Source organism: Anoplopoma fimbria, chromosome 3 (genome assembly GCF_027596085.1).
Source record: "Anoplopoma fimbria isolate UVic2021 breed Golden Eagle Sablefish chromosome 3, Afim_UVic_2022, whole genome shotgun sequence".
Lineage (NCBI taxonomy): Eukaryota > Metazoa > Chordata > Actinopteri > Perciformes > Anoplopomatidae > Anoplopoma > Anoplopoma fimbria.
This window is the reverse complement of record NC_072451.1, coordinates 24,787,406-24,812,388: the sequence shown is the minus strand read 5'-3', so window position 1 is coordinate 24,812,388 and position 24,983 is coordinate 24,787,406. Positions and strand designations below refer to the sequence as shown.

General features: G+C 41.6%; 2 protein-coding genes across 2 annotated transcripts in view; both read left to right on the top strand.

The window, feature by feature from the left end:
• Positions 1–353: 353 nt before the first annotated feature.
• Positions 354–6,113, top strand: LOC129088958 (E3 ubiquitin-protein ligase RNF126-like). The gene is made up of 9 exons (XM_054596244.1): positions 354–485; positions 1,650–1,708; positions 1,817–1,877; positions 1,967–2,205; positions 2,653–2,721; positions 2,795–2,864; positions 3,308–3,401; positions 4,331–4,446; positions 5,017–6,113. The coding sequence occupies exons 1-9, from the start codon at positions 411–413 to the stop codon at positions 5,167–5,169; spliced, it is 936 nt and encodes a 311-aa protein (XP_054452219.1). The 5' UTR covers positions 354–410; the 3' UTR covers positions 5,170–6,113.
• A 2,474-nt stretch (positions 6,114–8,587) lies between these two features.
• Positions 8,588–24,983, top strand: part of LOC129089090 (potassium/sodium hyperpolarization-activated cyclic nucleotide-gated channel 2-like) — a 28,121-nt gene continuing 11,725 nt past the window's right edge. Inside the window, exons 1-4 of the mRNA XM_054596432.1 lie at positions 8,588–9,735; positions 12,074–12,497; positions 14,519–14,680; positions 23,562–23,780. Of these exons, the coding sequence (XP_054452407.1) occupies positions 8,588–9,735; positions 12,074–12,497; positions 14,519–14,680; positions 23,562–23,780 (1,953 nt within the window). The remainder of the gene's footprint in view (positions 9,736–12,073; positions 12,498–14,518; positions 14,681–23,561; positions 23,781–24,983) is intronic.

The window sequence follows — 24,983 nt, the reverse complement described above, 5'->3', positions numbered from 1 at the left end:
TCAGCATAATATATCTAGCCTCACAGTTATACAATTATGATTTAAAAAAGGGATTTTATGTAAATCAATCCTTCTATATGTCACATAATAAGAAATCATTGAATAGAATTTACCAAAACATTTTGTATATTTGTATATATGTTACAGTTGTGTAGCATTGAGGGGCTACAACTTAATTTCATTGTGCAACCTGTGTTGTAAAATCTCGAATATACAAGTGAACCTTGTTATCTTTAACGAATTAAAGCTTTTCGCTTTAATTTGAAAGTATTAAACCGGAAGTCTTCTTCTTCTTGATATTTTTCCCCCCACATGCCAACACGTTTGCGCTTTCGCGTTTCAAAATTCAGGTCTTTATTGTCCCTTGTCGCCACCCGTCCGTGTCGTACGACCTGGTCTCCTGCTTAGAAATGGCTGAAGCTCCACCACGGCCCTGCCGGTTTTTCTGTCACCGGTGTTCAGCAGAGATTAGTCCGCGTTTACCGGTAAGGACCCAGGAGACACATTTGCCTCCTTGAAGGATGAAGAGTGTTTGTTGTTGTGTGGTTTATGTGTGTTTTGTGGCTCACACCCAGTCACGTCGGCCCGTCGCTGCTGTGTAGCTAACGATGAGCTAATGAGCTAGCCTCACAGGCGACAGCGGTGACAGGATGGTAGTGGTGTAGTTGTTGGGTAGCATAACATAATAAAGGCTTGATAACGTCATCTTAACAGCCTGACATGCTTCACAGTGGCTGGCTAGCAGAAGACAGATTCACTTTGTAAACCAGACTCTGTCCACGTTTTGATTTAAAGATGTAATTAAAATAAAACTGCTTAATGTAGATGTCTTTCCTGAAGGTTTGCTGTTGGCTTATTGTGGTTACACCTGTAAAGAGCAGGATAACTTTCACAGAATCTCTCCATTAGTGCTGCTGTTGTAGTAACAGTGCTTTTCCTGCCACAGCAGTCTGTTGATGGCCATTCATGGGAAGCTTCTTGAATGTTACAGTAAGGGTTACTTCATAGACAGTTAGCCAGCTGCTTACCTGAGTGACACCTGGCACATTATAATATGTGACTAGGGTATATAGAGTATATTTACTCATTGGAGGTACTCACAATGGGTTTCAGCATAGATGATATTGATTTACAGTTATGGTTTACTGAACATTGGTAAAGTCACAAAGACCATGTTTATAGGAAATTATGTATTTTACATTTTTAGACATATACTCTGTTGACGGTTTATTACGGAATGGGAACAATTTAAGCCTTGTAATAACTCTTTTACAAAGGTTATATTATCCAGTTTCTAAGTGTCTATTGTCAACAGTTTTTTTGGTGCTGTTGAATTGTAATTTATTATGAGGCATTTCTACTACTTTGTCCACCCAATTTATATCATTGACATCGACTAAACATAAACATTTCTCAGAATAACTCAAGAAAACAATTCAACGGCAGCATATAGCTTCCAAAATGGATGTACAGATAAATCACCACTTTTCTAACACTCTAAACTGCTTTCATAACCCTCATAAGAGTAGCATTTTTTGCCGAGTTGATGAACTAGAGTGCATTATTTTTAGCTGTGTACACAATAAACAGACAACTGTGTTTTTTCTTTTGGTGTATACAAGATATTCACATTTATATTTTCACTGTAGGACTACACCTGTCCACGCTGTGATTCCGGTTTTATTGAGGAACTGTCTGAGGAAGGAAGGTATGGAGGAAAATTCTGTTCATGAATTTTATTAATTTTATTAATTTGATGTTTAACTGTATGGAATGTAATTCTTAGCTTTTCACTTTCTTACCCGTATTTGTGCAGTACTGAAAATGGGTCCGTATCCACGTCCTCCACCGGTGATCATAACCGACCAGCCTTTGAGGTCAGTGTGGTTTGTTAAATCAGCTGGTCCAGGATACATTTTGCACCCCGCACTGTGATTTGACATTGCGTCTGTCTTTTTTCTACTAGAACATGGATCACCAACACTTGTTCACATTTCCCTCTGGGTACGGTCCGTTTGCCCTTGGGATTTTTGATGAGAACTTCGACCTTCGAACGCGGCTACCCACAGAAGACAACCGCGAGACAGAAAACAGGAGAGAAAGGGAAATGGCATCACGACAACGATACGGTGCACGGCAACCCCGGGGTCGACATGTTCCTCGACGACAGGGTACGCGCCATGAAGGAGTGCCCACATTAGAGGGGTGAGACATTTCAGCAGTAGAGAGTGTTGAAAGTTGTTGTTGGACACATGAGGATGCGGGTAAAAAAATTGCTTTCACATGTCATGGTAAAAAACAATTAAACAATATTATGTTGAGATACATTTTAATATAATGTATGCTTAACTAAAGGGACCTGTTATGCCTATTAGTATAAGCATATTGCCTCATTTAAGAAGTATGAAACACAGAATATCAAGTATTACCATTTTGATAACAAGAGCCACTATTCCTGTAAATATCAAACAGCAGATATTTAGTATTACCATTTGTTACGAGTATTGATATATATTTATGACCATAAAACTACTAATATTTACAGAAATGTCCAATTCGTGCAATTCAGATAAGAAGACAAGTTGTATTTCTCAGTTTAATTCAAGAGCTGAAAGTGTTTTTTCTTTTTTTATGTGTTTTTTCTGGATACAGAATTATCCAGCAGTTAGTAAATGGAATCATAGCGCCTACAGCCATGCCAAATATGGGGATTGGACCATGGTAAGTATAAGAAACTGGGATGCATGTTTGTTTACTTGTTTCATATTTTGTTGACTACGTTCTTGTCGTGCAGGGGTATGCTACATTCCAATCCAATGGACTACGCCTGGGGTGCCAATGGTCTTGATGCTATCATTACACAGGTATAATAAATTCATTTATTACATGACAATGATGCATATCAATTAAGCGGCTACATTGTCCAAATAACCTTTTAAATAGACTCCAAGGAATTGTGCTATTTATAATATCATAATTAATAATCCATAGTATATTTTGTATTGTATTTATATTGTATAATTTATTTTAAAGCAATAAAAATGAGACCAGGATCCAATGTCCTAAAAGTTTTTTCTGCATTTTAAAGAAGTGTCATTTTTTAGAATTGAGTATAAATGAATAGTACCCTGTTGGCATTAAACAAATAGCTATTAAACTTTGTGAAGAATTCATCCTTTAAATCGGACACGAAGTTAAGCTAGGTATTAGCAGTGAATGTCTAAGAGTTGTAATTTACAGAACAGCCTTGTGGTCCAGCAGATGATCTCACTGCCATTCATTGGGATTCTGTTCTTTTCACCTGTAGTTATTGAACCAGTTTGAAAACACGGGTCCGCCTCCTGCAGACAGAGAAAGGATTAAGAGTTTACCCACCGTTACTATTACAGAAGAACATGTGGGTAAGTCCACGTCTCTCTCTTGGGACCGATACAGATCTGGCATTAACATGCGTCTTGGGTGATCCGATCACAAGTGGACAGCTCTGAGGCCGTCAGTTCACACCAGGTATTAGAATGCGTCTGTTGTGACCACTTGTGATCAGATCACACTTCCCCACCAAAATAAACACTTGCTTACTTTGGATTGCAAAGACCAAATGCGTTGTTATTGTTGTTTTTAACAGGCGGGAGGCAGCAATGCTATGCCTCAAGTTCAGGAAATTAAACAAAAAAAATCAAACAATACAGACCGGGTTTATTCATTGTTGTTTTCAAAGCAAACCAAATCACCCAAGAAATTTGACTTACTTGTAATATATCTCTTTCCATCCTCCATCCATTTTGCCTGTTGCTGTTACTTGTTGCACTTTGATATAGCACCTTTAGCGCTCCAATATGTGCGTACTTCATCTTACGCAGAGGACGTCGGTTGAGTAGGCCGTCCCTCACTGTAGCCCCCGGACACATTCGGGTACACACTGCTAAAATAATGTGGTCTGAGCAACTATCTGTCAGAACAGAAAAGTTCTCCTTTTGATCAGTGTTTTTCTTTTTACTGTTTTCGTACAGCGATACATGTCACTAATACCTTCTTAGCAAGCCACATAAAAAAAGAAACTCTTTGCATAGGCCTGTAAGCTAATCCAATAACAGTATTTTCTCTATAACGAGAAGACAGCTGACAATAGTCCCCCTCAGAAAATGTTGTCCTTATGCAGTAGGATGATTATTCTTGTGAGGGGGAAGTAAAGAGCTTGAATATAGTCTTACTCTGTGGAACACTGCCTAAACTCAAATAAACAGAATTGGTGTGATCCCTATTTTCGTTGCAGCTGATGCATGTGACCGTGGGTCTCTAACACACGGTATGTTGTTTTCTGTTTGTGCAGGTGCTGGTTTAGAGTGTCCTGTGTGCAAAGAAGACTACAGCGTTGAGGAGAATGTTAGACAACTGCCATGCAATCATTTGTTTCACAATGACTGTATAGTTCCATGGCTGGAACAGGTATGTACATCTAATATCTAAAGTATTAAGGATATCCCAAACAGATCTGCAAGATTAATATCAGACACTGATCATGGTATTTGATTGGTATCAACCACAACAAGTTGTACGGCTTTATAAAGTCAGAATTGTCTCTGATCATTTATTTATTTTAACACATTGTTCTTTGTGAAAACTTGTGAAAAACGTCCTTCAGTATGAGAAAATGAGCTGCAAAACGACATGAATCAACAGCAGCCAGCAGTTACCGGTAAAATGAATTGATAGACAGTTTGGCAGCGGTGCTTCGGGTTAAACATACTGATTCTTCGCCTCTGTTTCTGAGACATACCTCTGGTGCTCCTCTTAAGTACTGCTATAGGTTGACAAAGTAAATTTGAAAAGCTTATAAACATTTTAATATTCCACTGTATGGCACCATAAAAACATTAGAAGAATACTTTAAAGAAACTGGTAAAGGAGTATTTTCTCCCTTTTGGAGCAGAATTGGATACATTTGTTTGTCTCCAACTAGTCATGTAAATTTGATATTTTGAACATACAAGTCTCGATTGTCCTTGTCTCCTCCAGCACGATACGTGTCCTGTGTGCAGGAAGAGTCTAAGCGGACAGAACACAGCCACAGACCCACCAGGGCTATCGGGAATGAACTTCTCTCCCTCGTCCTCATCCTCTTCCTCCCCCAGCTCACCTAGCAATGAAAATGCTGCCAGAAACTCATAGATGTTCACCACCAACGTCACCTCGCATCTGAAAACCTCACAACATACGACATACGAGAACCAACGCCTCCTAGCTGAGAACAGGACAGCAGTCTGTCTCAATTCTAGGGGACGATATGAGTCGAGTTGAACTCTGAATCTGTTGCAGATTTTAAGTCATCATTCCTCCCTCTGTGTTGAGCGGACACCGGGTCCAGCTTCTGCTGCTGTTGTCGCAGAGTATTTGAGGAGGTGGGACTAAAAGTTGGAATGTGACCAGAACTGACTGGAGCAGAGTTTGAGCCGGAGTGGACTGCTTTTTGACGGAGACGTGTGTTTGCCACAAGGCTGGGGCACATTTTTATATTTAAATAACAGAATGCTCTTTTTTTTTTTTTTTTTTTTAAACATAGCCTGTGGTGGTGCAAAGTCAGTAGATGTGTAGATAGAGAATTCATTTTGAATAATCTGCCACTGTGCAGCTGGTGGATCAAACTAAAACCTTGTGGAAGGAAACTGAGTGTATGCATCTGATTCATATTTATTTGCACTTTTGCTTTTTTTATTTTGCACAAAAATTCTGTCTGATGTTGAGAATGTGAATCAGGGTAAACTACTGAACAAAAAAAAAAAAGACTTCACATTTTTTGCATTGAATAAGTTTTTTTTTTTTATTAGATTCTCTTTTTATTAGAGATTCATCCAGTGAATTTGCATCTTGACAAGGTAAGACCCTCACAGCTCAACAGTGGACATGTTTTTATTCCTTAAGAGAAAAAAACTCACTAACATACTTATTCATTGAACCCTTGCCCAAAACTCAAATTGAGCATTGTAACAAAAAAAAGACACATAAAAAAATACCTTACCTCTGTGAAACTGGCCAAATGTGATTCACAAAACAAGTGTTTATTATTTTATTTACAGATTTTTCGTACTGTTGCAATAAAGTGCTAAAACAAACAAATTTGCAGTTCCTGCTGATAAGGATCCTTTTTAAAATCTTATCCTACCTGTGCTGTTGTAGAAGGTTTAATTTTACACATTTGATAATGCTTCACTCTCAATCAAACCCCAATATCTGTTGATCAGGATAAAGGACCCCACTTGGAAGTGTTCATGTTTTATTGCCTTACAACAATTTAATGCGGCTTTTTTTTTACACTGATCCACAGAAAAATACCCTTTAACAATAGTGAAAGCTGATGGCTACAAGGATATCTAAATTACAAATATAGAATAATAAAATACTTGTTTGTATTCACCCCATTTAAAGGACGCACCTAAATCACCACTGGTGCAGCAAATGGACCTTTTTCATAGCAGACATTTTTACTTGTCAAGTCTGGAAAATGTATTTGTGGACGTATTTTTGTGGATGTGTTTCGATTCTTTTTTCCCTCTCTTTTAATCTTCCTGTTGACAGGTGTTAATTAGCGTTTCGCTACAAAAACTTAAAATAATGCATCTGGTTCTTTGGCATAAATGTATGTTACAATTCTAATAATACTTTGTTGTCCATATCAAATACACTTAACTACACATGGCAAGAAAATTTCCAAATCACAAAAAACATGAAAACGTTTTAGAGGCCTTGGCTATGATGTTGACAAAACTCCAAATGAATGTTGATAAACTAACACGGACCAGGAATTTATTTTTAGCAAAAACTGACAAACGTGTCTGATGAGTCACCAGACCAGAGGTTCTCATACCAAATAAGTATGAATAACATTCATATTGATATCATATACCAAAGCAAATATGAAATACTGTTTGTTTGGTTTTAATGGTTTGGTTTTATTTTCATGACCTTGACAGAACAGAGGCTCTGGTTGAGAAATGCTGACTTGAAATAAAAGCTGCTCAATTATCCTCATTTATTTTTACTCACGTCATCTTCGTGGTATATTTCTTTTGTTGAAAACTGTTCGAGAGCGTCACTCTGCTGCGTCGCCCCACCAGGAAATGAAAGTGAACCTTGGTGCAGTGTTTTGTCTAATGAAGTGGAGGGAGGATGTTAGAGAGAAGGAGAGAGGAGGGGGGGAGAATGATGACGCTTATGGCTTCCCAGCACTGATGCTAAAAGGTAAGAGATGTGCAGGAAGAAAACTCGACACTAGTTTGAATTCCTATTTGAATAATAACGTAGTATAAGCATGATGCGTAAAAGTAGGACCAGAAAAAAGAGCTAACTACTAGTATCTCTTCTCAAGAGACAAAGCACTCCAATCATATCCCAAATGTGTTTTGATAATGCTCTGCAGCATTGTAGTTTTGGCACAAACATTATAAACTAACTAACAGAGATGCTAATAGAAATGTAATTACTACTGCTCTACATAGGTGCAACCATCAGCTTTTATTCTCATACCCTGCAGTTCAAACCAGAGCACCAAATAGTCCGTCAGTAAACTGAACCTGCATCTGTTTGTGTGTGCACTACACGGATACCTCTGCTGTACTTGTTGACCTTTTGCTACAGGTAGTACCTGCACAGATTATGCAGTAGCTGACAGAGCTGACTTGAATAGCCAATTGATTACACCTCAGTGCTCCTTTGGTATTTCTGATACTCACATTCACTAAGAACGCACAGTATTCTGGTTGTGTACTTTTATACTCATGCCATATGTGCCTCTAAACCTCACAAGACCAGACTCCAAGGGGCTGAAATCAAAAAGTCAAACATGTACCCTGTGAGAAGTGGAAGGTACATCATGTTCCCTCAGGGGCATTTACCCAGCCACAAGCCCCCAAAGGAGGATCAGGCTCCTTTGAGGCGACATGTCGCACAGTAACTACCTTTTAGTAAATACAGTGACCTTAACTGTACCCCTGTTCCTGTGGCCGACCACAACATTTGACATTTCTGTTTTGTTAGAATCACATAACAATGAACATTTGTCTTCCATCTTCTGTGACATCCTCAAGTGGCCGCTAGGGGGCACTAAACGCCAACAGAGGGTAACATCAGTTCAAGGAGGTTGTCATTGAAAGCACCTTCTAAAACATATGACATCATTTGAGTTGTTAACACGTGGTAATTAAACCTCTGATGTCATTATACGGTGATTGACAACACATTATGCATCTATTTCAGTGTGATTGTTTATAAAGAGCTTCTTGAGGTAAATCAAGCTTTAAGTCAGGCCTAAACTGGAATAAGCTTGAGTTGAATAAGCAGCCGCATTGGCTAATTTAGTGTAATGCTATTTGACAGGCAGAGGGCTCAGTTAGTTGAAAGCTTGAGCATCTTTGACACAATGACTAGTGGAAGTAAAAAGCACAGTAGTTTGCAAAGAAGTCACGTCCACCCCTCCCTCTGTCCCTCTCTCCTTCCTCTCTCCTCTCTGTTCTCCTTCCCCTTCTCTCCATCTCCATCTCCCCTCTGCCTCTGATTGGTTTTTCTCCAAAGATAATTGGAGGCAAAATTTGATATGCTCAATGTCATGGACAGGAATGAGGTTTCGCCGGCGTCTGCTGCCACCATGAAAAAGAAGGCGGTGGGTACCAGTGGATGCAGCCACATCAGTGCACCACAGGCTGCAGCATCCAAATGCACAAGAAGCGACAGCAGCCAGAACTGTCTGGACTCTGGTTCTCCAGGTGAGCAGCCAGGTGCGGCCAGCAACGTCGTGATGGAGGAGACAGAGGACGGGGAAGAGGAATGCAAGTTTCAGCATCCACGGTTGCGCCGAGCTGGAGGCAGTGGAGGAGGAGGAGGAGGAGGAGGAGGAGGAGGAGGAGGCAGTATCAGGATGAAGAACTTTACACCAGGAGGGGGAGCAGCATCCTCGGGTTCCAGGAGAAACTCAAACAAGGAGCTTTGCCACACGCACCCAGAGGACGCTCCTGCAGCTCCACGGCCCACTGCTGCCTCCAGAGATACCCAGACACAGACACCCAGTCCGGGCGATGCTGCCCAGCGCGGTGAGACCAGCAGAGCATCTGGGGCGGTTTTGATCGAGTCAGTGGGTGATGGTTGCAAAAGCGTCGCTCCAGTTTCCAGCATGAAATGCAACAAAAACGGAGAATGCAGGAGGGACTCGGGTACCGGGAGCCTGCGATCAATCGTCTCCAAGCAGGAGAAGCAGACCGGAGGGTCGGGGAGGGCCGAGGACGGAGGCAGCAAGCGAGGAGCCTGTAACTCGACCTCCGCCAGCATGGACGGCTCCATCACACCGGGCGGGTCCCTGACCGGGGGAGGAGAGAGTGCAAACCCCGGCACCACCCCGGTGTCCAGCGGTGGCCCCGAGAAAAAGGACTCAAGGGTGTCCTTCTCCAATGCACCAAGCAGGAAAGCATCGTCCTCGCTGCACGGCCCGACTCAGACTCAAACCCAGCAGCCGAGGAACTCTGTTACTTTCCAGAAGCTGGAGGATGGACCGCCGATCGTGCCTGCAGAGGATGGGGACCCTCAGGGCAGCCAAGCCAGCTTCATGCAGCGGCAGTTCAGCAGCATGCTGCAGCCTGGAGTTAACAAATTCTCCTTGCGCATGTATGGTAGTCAAAAAGCGGTGGAGAGAGAGCAAGAGAGGGTCAAATCAGCTGGGAATTGGATTATCCACCCTTACAGCGATTTCAGGTAAGAGCTGGGGTTGCCATTGTCATCTACAACTTACTTTACAGTGAGTAACCATTGTGACTCCATATGCACATACAATTGGTGATTGTTCGAGGCTATACAGGCTGCTGATTTCTTAAATGCATCCCTCATGCGTCTGCAACGTGCTGCCATTTATCCGCCAAACAACCTGTTGTCAGGCAAACATGCTTGAGCAAAGAGTGTGTCCTCTCAAGGTTGTAAACAAATCCCAGTCTACATATATATATATACAGTGGCATGTCTGGGATGCTCAACAAGCCCGGCCTGCTAACACATCTCGACTTTTCCCCTCGCAGCAGTCGCTCACATTCAACAAAGAGGGCATTGCTGATTCGGGCTCATTTACAATGTTTTTCCCAAAGATCTGGTTAATATTCGTTGTAGCATAAAGGTATGCTCTGTGGCAAGAGCAGGACAGGATGTAGGCTATGTGTGTGTGTGTGTGTGTGTGTGTGTGTGTGTGTGTGTGTGTGTGTGTGTGTGTGTGTGTGTGTGTGTGTGTGTGTGCGTGTATATGTGATGCACTCAGTAATGGAATGTCACCTTGAGCCAAGTGTGCGAAAAACCTCAAGCATGCTCACTGGAGACATGTCTGCCTGTACGACTCCCCGGATCCTGCATTCCAATGACGGATGCTCTCTGCTTATCACCACCGATAGACCCAGCTGGACATTCAGCTGCTAATTTGACATCCAAATATTAGGAGAAGGCCTTTATTTTCGACATGTATGAGTCGCTGAGTTGCATTGAAAGCAATGGGTTCTCCGCTCGGCTGGTTTCAGCACCACACGGAGTGGACAGCTCCCACCTTCAAAAGCCAACCCCTTCACAGTGCGATTCATGATTGGCCCATTTGTATGACAAAACGCAAAGACAGAAGACCAATCAAGCTTAAACTTGAGACATGTCTTCTCCAGCAGGGATGTAGTCTAGACGACTTTGGATACCTTTCTCTACCCATGCAAGCTCCCACAAGATTTGAATGTGTGGCTGCCCTCTCTGTGATTCTTATGCTAATTGATGCATGGTTAAAGGAGCAAAGTTCCTCCAAAACAGTATCATCAGGGCGGTTACTGTTTCACTGTGAAGTGGAGGAGTTGTGCACGTTGCATAAGTCGCAGTGTAATGACTCAGCGCTGCACCTGTCCTGCAGAGCTTCCTCTGACGGGCTCAAACCTCACTACTTTTACTCTCTTCTGTCCCATTCACCAAACTGCCACCTCAGCACTGGAAAGAATTAGCAACACAGACGCTTTTTTGGTATCCATTTGTACTGCAAGGTCGATAAAAGCACTATATGCAGTCTGATGAATTAAACCTTTTGTTCTCTCTGAGGTCCTGGAGACCATTGGTCCTCTTTAGCAGCTCAAGAGACATACTTAACATATTTTTATCAGCTTGATACTTCATGACTTTTCTGCTACATATAATGACTTGTGTTTGGGATCTCAGTTAAGCTCCCTGACTATAAGACATGGTTTAACACAATGGATATGTTACATATGTATGAATTGTGTTGCTAATACTTCTGCGTACAATAGTTTAGTTTATAACAAACCTATGCCAATACATCATTGAAAACATAAAACAGTTCAGGTTTTCTTTGTAAGGAAAGAATTATAGCTTCAAAAAATTTCTACATATTGGATTTTATTAAGAAAATCAGGCCACATTAAGTTGGGTTTTCGTAATTATAGTTCCCAGCACTTATTTTTTTACAAATACACTACTGGGGTAAGCGTAGGTCAAGCCAATGTCAATAAAACAGAAGGCTTAAGAAAGGATGTTAAAAGTTGCTTTCATCATTTAAAAATTGAAAAATGAAACCTGAAGTGCACATTCACTTCAGCCATAGACTAGAAAACCTACCATAGCACAAAAAACTCCATGAGCGAAAACAATCACAAGATTATTTTTCTTGCATTTTAAGAATATTGAATGCATATAGAAATGTCTTTTGACATATGTCATTCATGGAAAAGTAAGTATAGCATCTCATTATATTCATGTTCAGGTAGACAAAGTGTAGCTCCTGCATTATATTTTCCCATCTTGAGTTAGGAAATCTCTTTTGGCTCTCGGCTTTCCACAGCAACTCCCTTTTTTTTGTCTGACTCTATTTTTGTCTTTTTTCCCTTCCCCCCTCCTTCTCCCCTCCTGAATTCCACACACACACACACACACACACACACACACACACACACACACACACACACACACACACACACACACACACACACACACACACACACACACACACACACACACTCACTTTACACTGTCATGTACACACCCCAACTACACACATGCCTGCTAGGTTCTACTGGGATTTCACAATGCTGCTGTTTATGGTGGGCAACCTGATCATTATCCCTGTGGGCATCACCTTCTTCAAGGAAGAGACCACTACGCCCTGGATCATCTTCAACGTGGTCTCTGACACCTTCTTCCTCATGGACCTGGTGCTCAACTTCCGCACTGGAATCATCATTGAGGACAACTCTGACATCATTTTGGACCCTAAAACCATTAAGAGGAAGTACTTAAAAACTTGGTTCATTGTGGACTTTGTCTCCTCCATCCCAGTGGATTATATATTCCTCATAGTGGAGAAAGGGATCGACTCAGAGGTGTACAAGACTGCTCGGGCCCTGAGGATCGTCCGCTTTACCAAGATCCTAAGTCTTCTGAGGCTGCTGAGGCTCTCCAGATTAATACGCTACATTCACCAATGGGAAGAGGTAAGCAGAGCATACGTTTCATGACTGTCCCTCTGTAAATATTATATCAACTCTGATCACACAGCTCTGAGCCACAGAGGAAGAAACACCCAATCTAGTCCGTGATAAAAGGTCACTGAGTTGCCTCCAATATGCAGATTGTTGGCTTGCGACCAAACCAACAATCTGCCGCTCTGTCTGCTCCGAGCGGCCTGCCATCCTCCGCCTGGAGGCTCAATATTAATGTTCTCACCTGCCACCTGGTGAGAAATGTATAATGTCAGAAGGATGTTTGAGCTTTAACAAACTTTGCATTCTAATTACTGTTATTGTCACACAAGCCCCCCTATCCCTCTGTCTCCCTGTCTGACCTGATAGTCCCACTGGCAGCATCAGGCGGTCTAATAAGCAGCCTATTACCAGGGCAAACACAGTTAATCAATTACGGTGCCAGAGGAAGAGCAGGTGGGGTAGAGGGTGATGGTAATATGCAGCACTAGGGGGATGTTGACTGTGATTATATATGTCAGTAATTGTTCATTTAAAGGGATCGGAGAGGTTAGGTAAGCTGGCATTTCCTCAGAGGCCTGACTGACAGACTTTGGATATAAAGGTGGATGCTGTTGCTAGGTAGTCCCCTGAAGACTGAACTCAATGACCTTAATCCTGCCCTTCCTGGCCACTTTTATGTACTCTGTGAGGCATGCATTTTGTCGGGGGCCCTGCTTCAGCCTCTCCATCGGACTCCTTCCTCAAAAGAAGGAGAGCAGCCTGGGAGACAGGAGGTCCAACAATGTCACAAGATCACTCAACTTTTCGTTCATGCCAGTATTGGCAGCCCGGTGTTGGCATTTTGCAGTAGTGAGCAGTGCGGTGGGGCTCGACTGCTAACTTGACCTTTGGATAATTGGATTTCTGAAGATATGATGTGATGCATGCACACACACACACACACACACACAGTGGTGCATGATGGGAAGTGATACTTGGCATGCATAGAGAATGAGAGCAGGATGTGGTAGAGTGTGAGACGCTGACACAGGATACGCCCAGTTTCAAAAGCCCAGTCTGTTTGACATTATCCGTAATAATTTATTTTGAAAATCCAAGAATCTCAACCCTAAACTACTTTAAGTTCCTGTAACTTTCTTGGAGCTGTCCATGGTGCTGAACATTTCCACCAGCACAACACGACTGTGTACAGAACAGTTTCTCATTCGTAATCGATAACAACAATATGACTATTTTGTCAGTTGCTGATTGATAAGAACTGAGAATGAAAACTCCATAAAGAATAAAGCTGCATTTAGAAAGATTAACACACGTGGTTCATGTCCAGTCTCATTCCTCGTCATTCCCATCACAGAGTATCTCTTCTACCTCAGCTGCACTGAGTAAGAAATGACCCCATTTATCAGACCTTTCTACATGTTTTACTATGAAACATTTTGTATTTTTACAGATTTAGACCTTATAAAGAGTGCTGTGGTATTAAATGCTGCCATTAAGCACCAACAAAGGGTGCTTTCTCAGAGTCAGTCAGGTGAGAGATGATTGGCCTAAGTGGCTGTCCAGTGACTCAGAATGATTGATGTGTGAGACGACACGGACTATCAGTTGTTAAGGATCATGATGGTCCCTGTCCATCACAATGTGTGTTTGAATTTGTGTATGTGTAGGTGTTGGCATGTCTGTCTGAATGTGTTGTTAGTATATCAGTGTGCCTGCAGGCTTACGTGAGTGTTTTGTGTGTGTGACTGGACTCTGTGTGCATGTTTGAGCCTCTGATTGATGTCATGTGTCTCTGTGTAACAAATGTCCTGCTGCTCCTGCTGTGTCTGATGTGGGACTGATGGTAACCTGTCTCCCCTACTCATTAATCAAACTTACTCTGTCACTGAGATTTGAATTCAATGTCTTTAGTGACGAATATAGAAAAGCCCTATTCACAGAGTCTATATTGCAAAATCCATCATATTTTCTATTTCTATATGTCTCAGCCTAGTTTGAACTCCCCTGCCTGTCTTATTGTCTCCCTCCAGATCTTCCATATGACCTATGACCTGGCCAGTGCGGTGATGCGGATCTTTAACCTGATTGGTATGATGCTGCTTCTGTGTCACTGGGACGGCTGTCTACAGTTCCTCGTTCCCATGCTGCAGGACTTCCCCTCAGACTGCTGGGTGTCCCTCAACAAGATGGAGGTTTGTGACAGGGAATCATGTCTGCGCATACCAAGTTGCATATATCAGAATTAACGGTGGTCACAGAATATTGATTCTTTCTGACCGCCATTAGAAAGTACAGCCACACTTGCAGCTATGTGATGCTGCTCTTGTGCACAGCAGTGCTGTTAGCTAAATGCTAATGTCAGCATGTTAACAAGCTAACAATGATAATGCTAACATGCTGATGTTTAGCAGCTATGATGTTGACCACATTCACTAATTTGGTGTGTTAGCATGCTAACACACCAAACTAAGTTAGTGAATGTGCTAACATTTAGCACTAAACATCATTAGTTTTATAGGTACTTATAAACCAAATCATTGAAAAAATTAAATTGTGAACTGATAAGGGCACCAAATGGAAAGTCAGGGGAACGTCAATGTCAGTAGGCTTAATCCTCTGAGGACCAAAATTTCATGGCAATCCCTGCAACTGTTCTTAAGATATTGATTCATTTTATTCAGTCTGAACCAAAGGGATGAGCCAACATTTCCACCACTGGAGCAATGCTACAAGTGTGGTTAAACGGAGAGGTGTCGTCTAGGTTAGCTGCGATCGTTATATATACTGTAATTTCCTTCAATATGGTCCACTTTGCAAACAGTGCAATGCACCATTTAGGTGACTATTATTATCCTAAGTGATGATTGTTGCAATTATGATATAACTGAATCAGGAGGGAAGGTCAGTATTTCTTTCCAGCAAATCAAGAAAATTACTGAAATAACTGGCTTCTGCAGAATCATAAAGCCGGTGGGCCAGACAAAACAACCGTGGGATGTCGATGAAGAAGGTATGAAAAAGAAACCGGGAGTGATTCAAGCACTCCTCTAGATCCCTCTGTGCCTCCTCTTCAGCTTGGTGGGGTGATGACAGGAAAGATAAAAGGGGAAAACAGAGGGATGGGGAGGTGGTATAACCTGGCAGCTGTGCTCTTTGTTGCCATGTCTCTCTCAGAGAGATTAAAGCTGGTTGTTTATACGTCCTGTCTGTGAGCCTTTTATTGAGTGAAGGGAGACCAGACTAACCCAGACATGAAGCACAGGTCCAAATGGGGTATTTTAAACAGATTGGGCCCTGCTCTACAACATTGGCAAGGTCTGCCACGACAATTTGTAAATTTAAGATTCAAAGTATTTCATGGCTGACAGCAGAGGCTCTTTTTTTATTGCTGTACAAAAGTAATTTCTGTTAAGCAAGTAAATGTGGTGATGTATGAATGTCGTCTCTTTCATGTTTGTGAAAGGAAAGGAGGTTGTCTTTGTTTAATGTGTCAGGCACTGACATACTGCAGTTTTACTGGCACTGTTTTGTACAGCCGCACAGTATTGACAAAAGCATATATTATAATATTGATCAGTCCCTTGGTATCAATAATGTGGCATTATTTGGGGTTTGATGAATGCTTTCATGTGATATTTAATTTTTTAAAAAGCTGATGGTGACATGATCTCAGAAAAAATATGCACTATGATGGCAAAACAAGTAGAGGCATCTGCTATCACTCAGTAAAAAAATCCATTTATGTTTAGAGAGTAGATTTACATCACTGCATTGTAACCTCTGAGATAATAAAAAAGACAACATTTAAGCTACGTTTATACCTCAATGTCTTGAGACATTGAGAGACTTTATCCAGAGCAGGTGTGTCGAAAATCCCTGAGGCAGACTCTTGACCATATCCAAGTAGAGTCTTTGATGTAATAGAATATCAAAAACTTCAACACACATCGCCTTTAACTGCATCCTTCAACTGTTTGCCCTCCACTGAAATACATTCACACAAACAAACATGTATGTATATAACAAAGATAATCAAATACAGAACAACAACAGAAACAAAATAGTAAGGCTGATTGATATGTTGAGGTTGTTAGAGCTGAAACGGTTAGTCGATTAATTGATAGCAACTATTTTTATAATCGATATATCATTTCAGTCACCTTCCAAATATTTTACATTATTTATAACTGAGTATCTTTGAGTTTGGGACTGTGAGACACAATAAGTAAATCGTAGATTGCATCTAGAACTTTCAGCTTTTTTGCAAAGTTTTTTACATTTGGACATTAAACCATTGATCAATGAATCGAGAATATATTGGATGCATATAATTATAATAAATATCATTATACTGATATGCAGCTTTACGCTTGATTAATAATATGGCCTTTCTTTTATTCCATTTTTTTAGCGTGTAAAAAATAAACTGTGCTGACCTTGCCTTTAAAGCACTGCAGGCAAAACAACCTTAACTTCAAGATAACTTACATCACAACTTGAATATTCCTGCTTATATAAACTAACATGTCTCAACAAAGGACAACCTTGTGCTTTGTGCAGAGTTTGAAGTCTAGGATGATGAAGTTTGGAGGTGACAGGCCTCTGATTCCTCCATTACTCTCTATATCTGCATAATCAAAGACAGTCCGTCTCCAGAGAGCCGTCACTCTCAAACCAAAGGGCCGCTCTGGCATGGTACATGGTACATCCTACAGCCACCTGAGACCGCCCCCCTATTGAGTGGCTGACAACTTGTAACATCAGCCATTGTGTTGCAGCCAGGCCATCTATCATGCCTCGCACCCTGCAGTGTCACTGGTGGTGCGGGGCCCAGAGGCAGGACCCATGGAGGGCGTTGAGAACACTCTGTAACTTTGTATGACATCCACCAACCAGTAATTGGATTCAGTCAAACTTGTAATACCTCAGGGAACATAGGTTGTTTTTTCAGTGCACCCCAATTCCGTCCATTCACTTCATTCGGTTTATATTTAGCATTAGCTTTATGCGGCTTTGTCAGCCACATAGTTAATCTCCATGGTAGAGTGCAGTTTGGTGGCAGAGCCTCGCTGCATCAGTGGAGGCGACGAGGTAATGATAGTGACAGACACAGCGCTAACTGACAGACACAGGGTGTGTGGTTTCAACTCTGTAATTACAAGTGTGTGTGTGTGTACCCATCCCTTACTGTATCCACATCACAGAGACGTCTCATTTTATCCCCTGCTGCCATCAGCAGGAGGGGGCTTTGCAGTACACTGGTCTGCTCCCTCGGAGAAGATAAGCCGGTAATTACTACGTATGGTGTTAAATCACTTTATTTACTTACCGCACCCAGTTTGACCAAATGGTTATACAGGTCTGCTGCTGGATGTTGCAAATTGGTGGTAAACTACTCACCATGCCTGTAAAATTCTATACTGTAAACACAAAAAGTGAAAGCTGCTGCCTAACCTCTGTAAATGGACTAGAAATTATGTGGTGTTTGTTTCCTCGGCGAGGAGGAGAGGAAAGATGTGATTATCTCGGTCCCAGAGGACCTCCAATGTTTTTGTTCTGAACAATCACATACTGTTGAGGGCAATAGTGCTACACTATCCTCCTCAAAGAAGAAGTGCAGTTACTGTACTTAACCATTACTTAAGAAGCAGTGAGCTTATTGTGTTGAAGTGCAAATGTTTCTGTTTTGGAGACAGTAATTTGCTACATATGGTCACAATGAAAGTGGCACCCTGATAGGGATCATTTCAAAATGATTCCCAAACAAGCCCTCTACAGTTAAGTGATACAGTAGTTGTCATTGCATCTTAGTAAGACATTTTTTTCACAGATATCCTCATGAGAAAAATAATGTTTTCAAAGCAAACTCAGTGGCACATATTCCAGACTGACCCACAAGAACTGGAGGCTTAATAGTTGTTTAAGCTTTTCCAGAATGCAGATGAATTCATAAAAATTCGTCACTGACTTTACCCACTAAGGAAATATTTAATAACATAAACAAACATAAATAACATAGGAACATATTTTAAACATAAATGTCGGTTTAATAATAATCATTACTACTTAGCTTGTGAAAATAATCGTATTGTGTTTTCTGTCGCTGTGGAGATGACATATTCATAACTAAAAGCCTGTGTTACATACTGAAGTCATGGAGCTTGATAAGATAAGATAAGATAAGATAAGATAAGATAAGATAAGATAAGATAATCCTTTATTAGTCCTGCAGCGGGGAAATTTGCAGGATTACAGCAGCATAGGGTAAAATGCACACAAGAGACATAGTAAAAGAAAGACAAGATAAGAATAAAATGCAATAAAAAACAACTATTATAAATAAGCAATAAAAAACAGTAAAATCCACAATAATTTAAGTATTATATGTACAGACAGAATAACTATTATAACTATAATTGCACGTTGAATTTGTATTGCACAGGTTTTTAGTGTCATGTGGTCTGCTGGGAGCAGAGCTGGTTGTGTAGTCTGACAGCAGCAGGAAGGAAGGACCTGCGGTACCTCTCCTTCACACACCGGGGGTGAAGCAGCCGGTGGTGAAGGAGCTGCACAGAGCTGCCAGGGTGTCCCGCATGGGGTGAGAGGTGTTGTTCATCAGGGATGATAGCTTGGCCATCATCCTCCTGTCTCCCACCACCTCCACCGTATCCAGTGGACACCCCAGCACACTGCTGGCTTTCCTGACAAGCTTGTTCAGTCTCTTCCTGTCAGCTGTACAGGATGCTGCTGCTCCAGCAGACCACTGCATAAAAAATGGCTGATGCCACCACAGAGTCGAAAAAGGTCCTCAGGAGTGCTCCCTGCACTCCAAAGGACCTCAGTCTCCTCAGCAGATACAGTCTGCTCTGACCCTTTTTATACAGTGCATTTGAATGATTAGTCCAGTCCAGTTTATTGTTCAGGTGAACACCCAGGTACTTATAAGATTTCACAATCTCAATGTCCTGTCCCTGGATGTTCACTGGTTCCGGAGGACAGTGTTTACCCCGGCGGAAGTCCACCACCAGCTCTTTGATTTTACCAGAGTTGATCTGGAGGCGGTTCCGCCGGCACCATAGAAATGGGCATTTACAAAGCAATTAAGCTATTAAGTTGCATTGTGGGAAATGTGGGATCCTACGTTTTTGTAGCTTGATACTAGAGGCCATAAGTAAGCCTCTGATTCAATTGATATTCAGAAGTATAAATATTAATTCAAATTCAAATTCGAAAAACCTGTAAGCAGTTTGTTGTACTGAACTAAGAAATGCTGAATATGTGTGTTCTCTGCACATGCATGTTTTAAAGAATGTAACATCTTTTAAAGGAACAGTTTGACATTTTTAGAAACATGCTTATTTATTTTCTTCTTTCTAGTTAGATGAAAAGATCAATACCACTCTTTTATCTGTGTGTGAGATACTGAGCTCAAGCTGGAGTCTGGTTAGCTTAACTTAAAAGCTTAAAGCAGGGGGAAACAGCTAGCTTGGCTTTTTCCAAAGTTTGGAAAAAACAACAACTAGTCCCTCTAAAGCTCACTGATTAACAAGTTACATCTTGTTTATTTACTCAGTACACAAACGAAAAACGACAAGTTTTAATTTGCTCTTCTTCCAGTTTTGCTAAGTTAAGGAAGCTGGCCATCTCTAGTGTCATACTAATTGCACAAACATGTGATATGAATCCTCTCATGTCGTGTACTTCCTAACATTTTAAACCATTATCATGAATTTGGGTTCAAATTGATAAACTGAAAGCATCTACACTAGGAATCCATCACACAGTGTTTATGTTGAAGGATAGAATATGTTGAGACGCTTTTCTTGTGGTCTTTAAATTAACTGTTGAGGGATGAGGATTACATTACATTACAGTACAGTACAGTCATTTAGCAGACGCTTTTATCCAAAGCAACTTACAGTCAGTAGTATATTACATATCATTCACCCATTCACCCACTGATGACAGGCTACCATGCACCATCAGACTCTAACTAACATTCATCATCCAGTCCACACCGATGGCAAGCCTTCAGGAGCAACTTGGGGTTAAGTGTCTTGCCCAAGGACACATCGACTGCCGAAGCCGGGTATCGAACCACCGATCCTCTGAATGGAGAACTACCTTGCTCTCCACTACGCCACAGCCGAGGATGCATTGTCTTCCACATTCCCAAGCAACACCGCCCAGCCTACACACACTCACTGAGGCAGACCAGAGGAAAGGAAGGAAGAGACACAAAGAGAGGAGGCAGGAGGCGGAGATGACACAGGCTTTGTTACATGTGTGTCAATTACCTTTTGATATTTGTCCAGCTTATCAGCCGTTGGACACACATAGTGATCGGTTGTTCAGTCTGATATATCGTCATTTTCCATTATCTGCTTCTTCCCTGTCTCTGTCATTTCTTCCATCCCTGCATATATCGGTCCTTCATTCAGTGAACTGTGAAGTTATGAGACTGGCTGATGGGTTGGTCGACTACTTTGATCCAGACTGAAATAAAACAACTATCAGAAGGATTGCTATAGAAATTTAAACATAAATATAGCTACAGACTTTCATTGTTTCCCAGAGGCTGAATACTAATGAATATTCCGATCTCCAGACCTTTCCTCTACCGCCACCATGAGATTGCCATTCGTGTTTTATAGTGAAATGTCCTGACAACCATAAAATGGATTACCAACAAATTTGGACCAGATGTTCCCTTGTAATGCTCTCATCAGACTTAGCCTTACTTTGTGCAACTTGTATGCATGCTAACACTCTTAACTGAGGTAGTGACAGTGGAATAAAAAGATGAAAACACTGATACTTTTGAACAGACCTGATGCTTAACCAGAAAAATAAGGAATATTTCTTTTTTTATGTCTTTACCTTATCCAACACTAGCTATCTCACCTTTTTGCTTACACCAAGCTCACACAAGGGAACTTTGTATTTATACCACGCACATATCTTAACACTTTAGTTCTCATGAGAAACCCCTGATAAACCTTTATGATATATGTTACCATAGACCTTTATCCTGACATCCCCCTCGTCTCTACAACTGCTTAAGTTTAAAAACTATTTTTTTTCTACCTAGAATTTTGGTTTTCTTTCCAATGAGCATTACAGCCTCACAGGGCTGCCAGTGTGTCTATAACCTCACTTGAATTATCACACACTCTGAGCCAAGTGCTGGTACATTTTGTCACTTCTGGAAGGCACATGACTAACTTCTGTTCATTCAGTTTGGCAGGTGAGATTTACGTGTGAGTTCATATGTGAGATATATGAGGCCTTCTGCACAGCGAGGCCACAGCAGCATAAACAAAGAGACATTTTAGGGCAAGGGAAGATATATTTAAAGCCCTTTGCGTTATCAGCCAACTTCAAACAGACTATCTGCAGCTAATGGAGCCGCTGATTACCAACAAAGTAAAGGATAGTTCCCAAACCGAAATCTCCGGGGAGGGCTGAGACTTAGGAGGCTATGGAGTCTCTTTCTCCCTCTCTGTTGCCTGTGCTATTTCAGAATCAAAGTGCTCATCGTTCATCTATTATTCAATCTGTTTCACTCCACTGTTTCTCTTTCTGTTTTCACATTCACCATTTAGCCTCAGCCCACTTGGTGGAGCTGTATTTATTTTTGGAGTCTTTTTTCTCTCTGCTCGTGACGGAGAAGTCCTTGTATCACCGTGTGGCCCTTTAATGACGTGTCTCTTAGATCAGAACAGACACATAAGACACATGCTGTTTTATTGTTGATGTGTTTTGTTCATTTTCTCTATAGTCCTCTTCTTCAGTGATTTATTTAATTATTGACATATTTTTTGTTATTGATTAATTCATCATTTATTCATAAAACATGAAAAAATCTGAAAAGTGCCTATTGCAATTTCCCAGAGCACAAGGTATAAAGACACTGAAAATAACAAATTTTACATGGTATAGCAACTTTTCTTAGCTCTTGAAATGTTGACGTTTTGGAAGTGGGTTTAACAAGGCAGTGATGGGGCTAATTTAGTTATTTGAAATAGGCCAGGGAAAGGAAAGCCTGTTTTATAATGTGATGGCACATCCACTAATAGACTGCTAATGCTCCTCTATAAGTTATGATAGAGGATATAGTTAATTGCCTTTGCTGAATGCAGACTTTAACCTCTTTGTATAGCCTGCTACAAATTTAGAGAGTAGGAGTGTGTGTGTGTGTGTGTGTCAGGAGCCATGATAGAAGATGTTGTTTTTTTGTGCCCTTGAAGCCATCCTCTAAGAGGTTTTCAGGAGGCTATTTTAAACGTAATTTTTCCACAGACAGAAGCTGCTTTAACAATAGAGTTTCATTTCACAGGATGCAGTTCCCCTGGTAGAAAGATTTAAATTAAACCCAAAAACCTGGGCTTCAACCCCGGCTTTTGACTTTAACTTTAAATGAATTGGCATTCAGCGTTCTGTTCAGGTCGAGGTCACCACAGTTGGAGCTAATGAAAGCAAAAATGGAAACAAAGGGAGCTGGTGGACAAAAGTATCGGATCAATGGATCTTTTTGGATTTCTCATTCACCCCTCTCTTTTGTGACAAAGGTTTTTTTTGGCTTAAAGCTGCAGTGGAAAAACACAGAGCCACTATTTACATTTAGGACAGTGTTGATCAGATGTCCTCAAAGGGATCGAACAACCTGAGGTATGACCCTTTGTGTATCTCTAAAACAAGCAGCCTGGTGGCCGCTGCCTGGCTGTCACCGCCTGTTGTAGATTCCTATTCACCCAGCTCTGAAAGAGCATATTTAATGACCTCTCATTGTCATTCCTCTCTGAGGAAATAATTTCCAAACCGTCTCTACTTTACTGATTAGGCCTCGAAGGATTCCCCCGATGTTGTTTCCTCTTCTTCCCTCTTTCCTTCTAATGCAGCTCCGTCCCTGGAGTTCTTATTCGTACAAGTGCTATTCCACGACCCTGCTGTCCCCAAAGCTTTTCCTCTGGTTCCCTACTCTCCGCCACCACTCTCCCTCAAAACAGGCCTTTTTATGTAACATTGATGTCTTTAACTATTTGCTTATCTCCCCTTCCTCTCTCTCCACAGAATGATACCTGGTCAGAGCTGTACTCCTTCGCCGTATTCAAGGCAATGAGCCACATGCTGTGCATCGGTTATGGCCGGCAGGCCCCAGAAAGTCTATCAGACATCTGGCTCACCATGCTCAGTATGATTGTAGGAGCGACTTGCTATGCTGTTTTTATTGGCCATGCGACAGCTCTCATCCAGTCCCTGGACTCCTCAAGACGGCAGTATCAAGAAAAGGTGAGGAGCTTCATTCAAGTCATCTCTGTCCCATGTTCAAACATTTTGCTGTTTCCTGTTAACCTCTTAATATATCTTTTTCCACTTTTATTTCCAATTGAAGGAAAAGATAGTCATTTTGGGAAACATTTGCTTTCTTGCCGAGAGCAACTATCTAGAGTCTCCTCAGTAAATATGAAGTTACCATCACCAGCCAGCTAACTAAGCATGAAGGGGAATTCCACCTAACAGCACCTCCAAAGCTCTTAAATTAGCACACTATATCTTTGAGAGCTGATGTGTAGTAATACCCTCATATAATTATATATAGAAGAATTTTACAGATTTTTAATATGTGAAAAGAAGATCACTGGTATGGGGTCGGTACTCTGTCAGCATATGCTGAAAGCTTTGGTTTGGATATCTGTGTCGGTTCAACTATGTGTGTCTGCACAGTGGTAGTTGTGTGCTGATTGGCCCACTAGGGGGTAAGTGCAATGAAGAGCTCCCTCAGAGGTCAATATTAAAAATGGTTCAGCTTGTTATTTCTCTTTCTTCTCCTGTGTCTTTGTTTAGGATTGGCTTCAGCTGATGTCACGTTATTGATTATTTGCTACTGAATAAATCTAAATGTAACATGTGTGTTTGTTGTGCAACAGCCCAGTGTAGCATCAGGTCACACCACTTTGCTGTAGGTTATGACCTTAATCACACAATACCAGATATTATTTAACCACTCTTATATGTTCAGTAGCTAGTATTTTCCTATGCCTATCAGAAACAAGGATGGGGATCAGAGCAGTGCTGAACAGTGCTGCAGCAGTGGCCTGTAGTGGTAACGGCACAGCCTCTCTGTTTCCAAGCAGAGTCTCGCTGGCTGGGGAGCAGGGGGAGTGTTGCTGGCTTTCAGCAGCCAATCAGAGGCTCCGGGTGTGTTCGGCCAGGTAGAGCCACGTCGCCAGGGGCTGGGCGTATGTGTGCGTGGGGGCTGATGTGGGAGAGAGAGAACGAGACATAGAGATAGTGTGTGTGTGTGTGTGTGTGTGTGTGTGTGTGTGTGTGTGTGTGTGTGTGTGTGTGTGTGTGTGTGTGTGTGTGTGTGTGTGTGTGTGTGTGTGTGTGTGTGTGTGTGTGTGTGTGATATGATGTCCCCTTGGGCAGCAGTAGAATTGATGAGGCAGCAGACCTGTGTGTCCTGCCAATGTCATCCTGAAGGTGATGTAG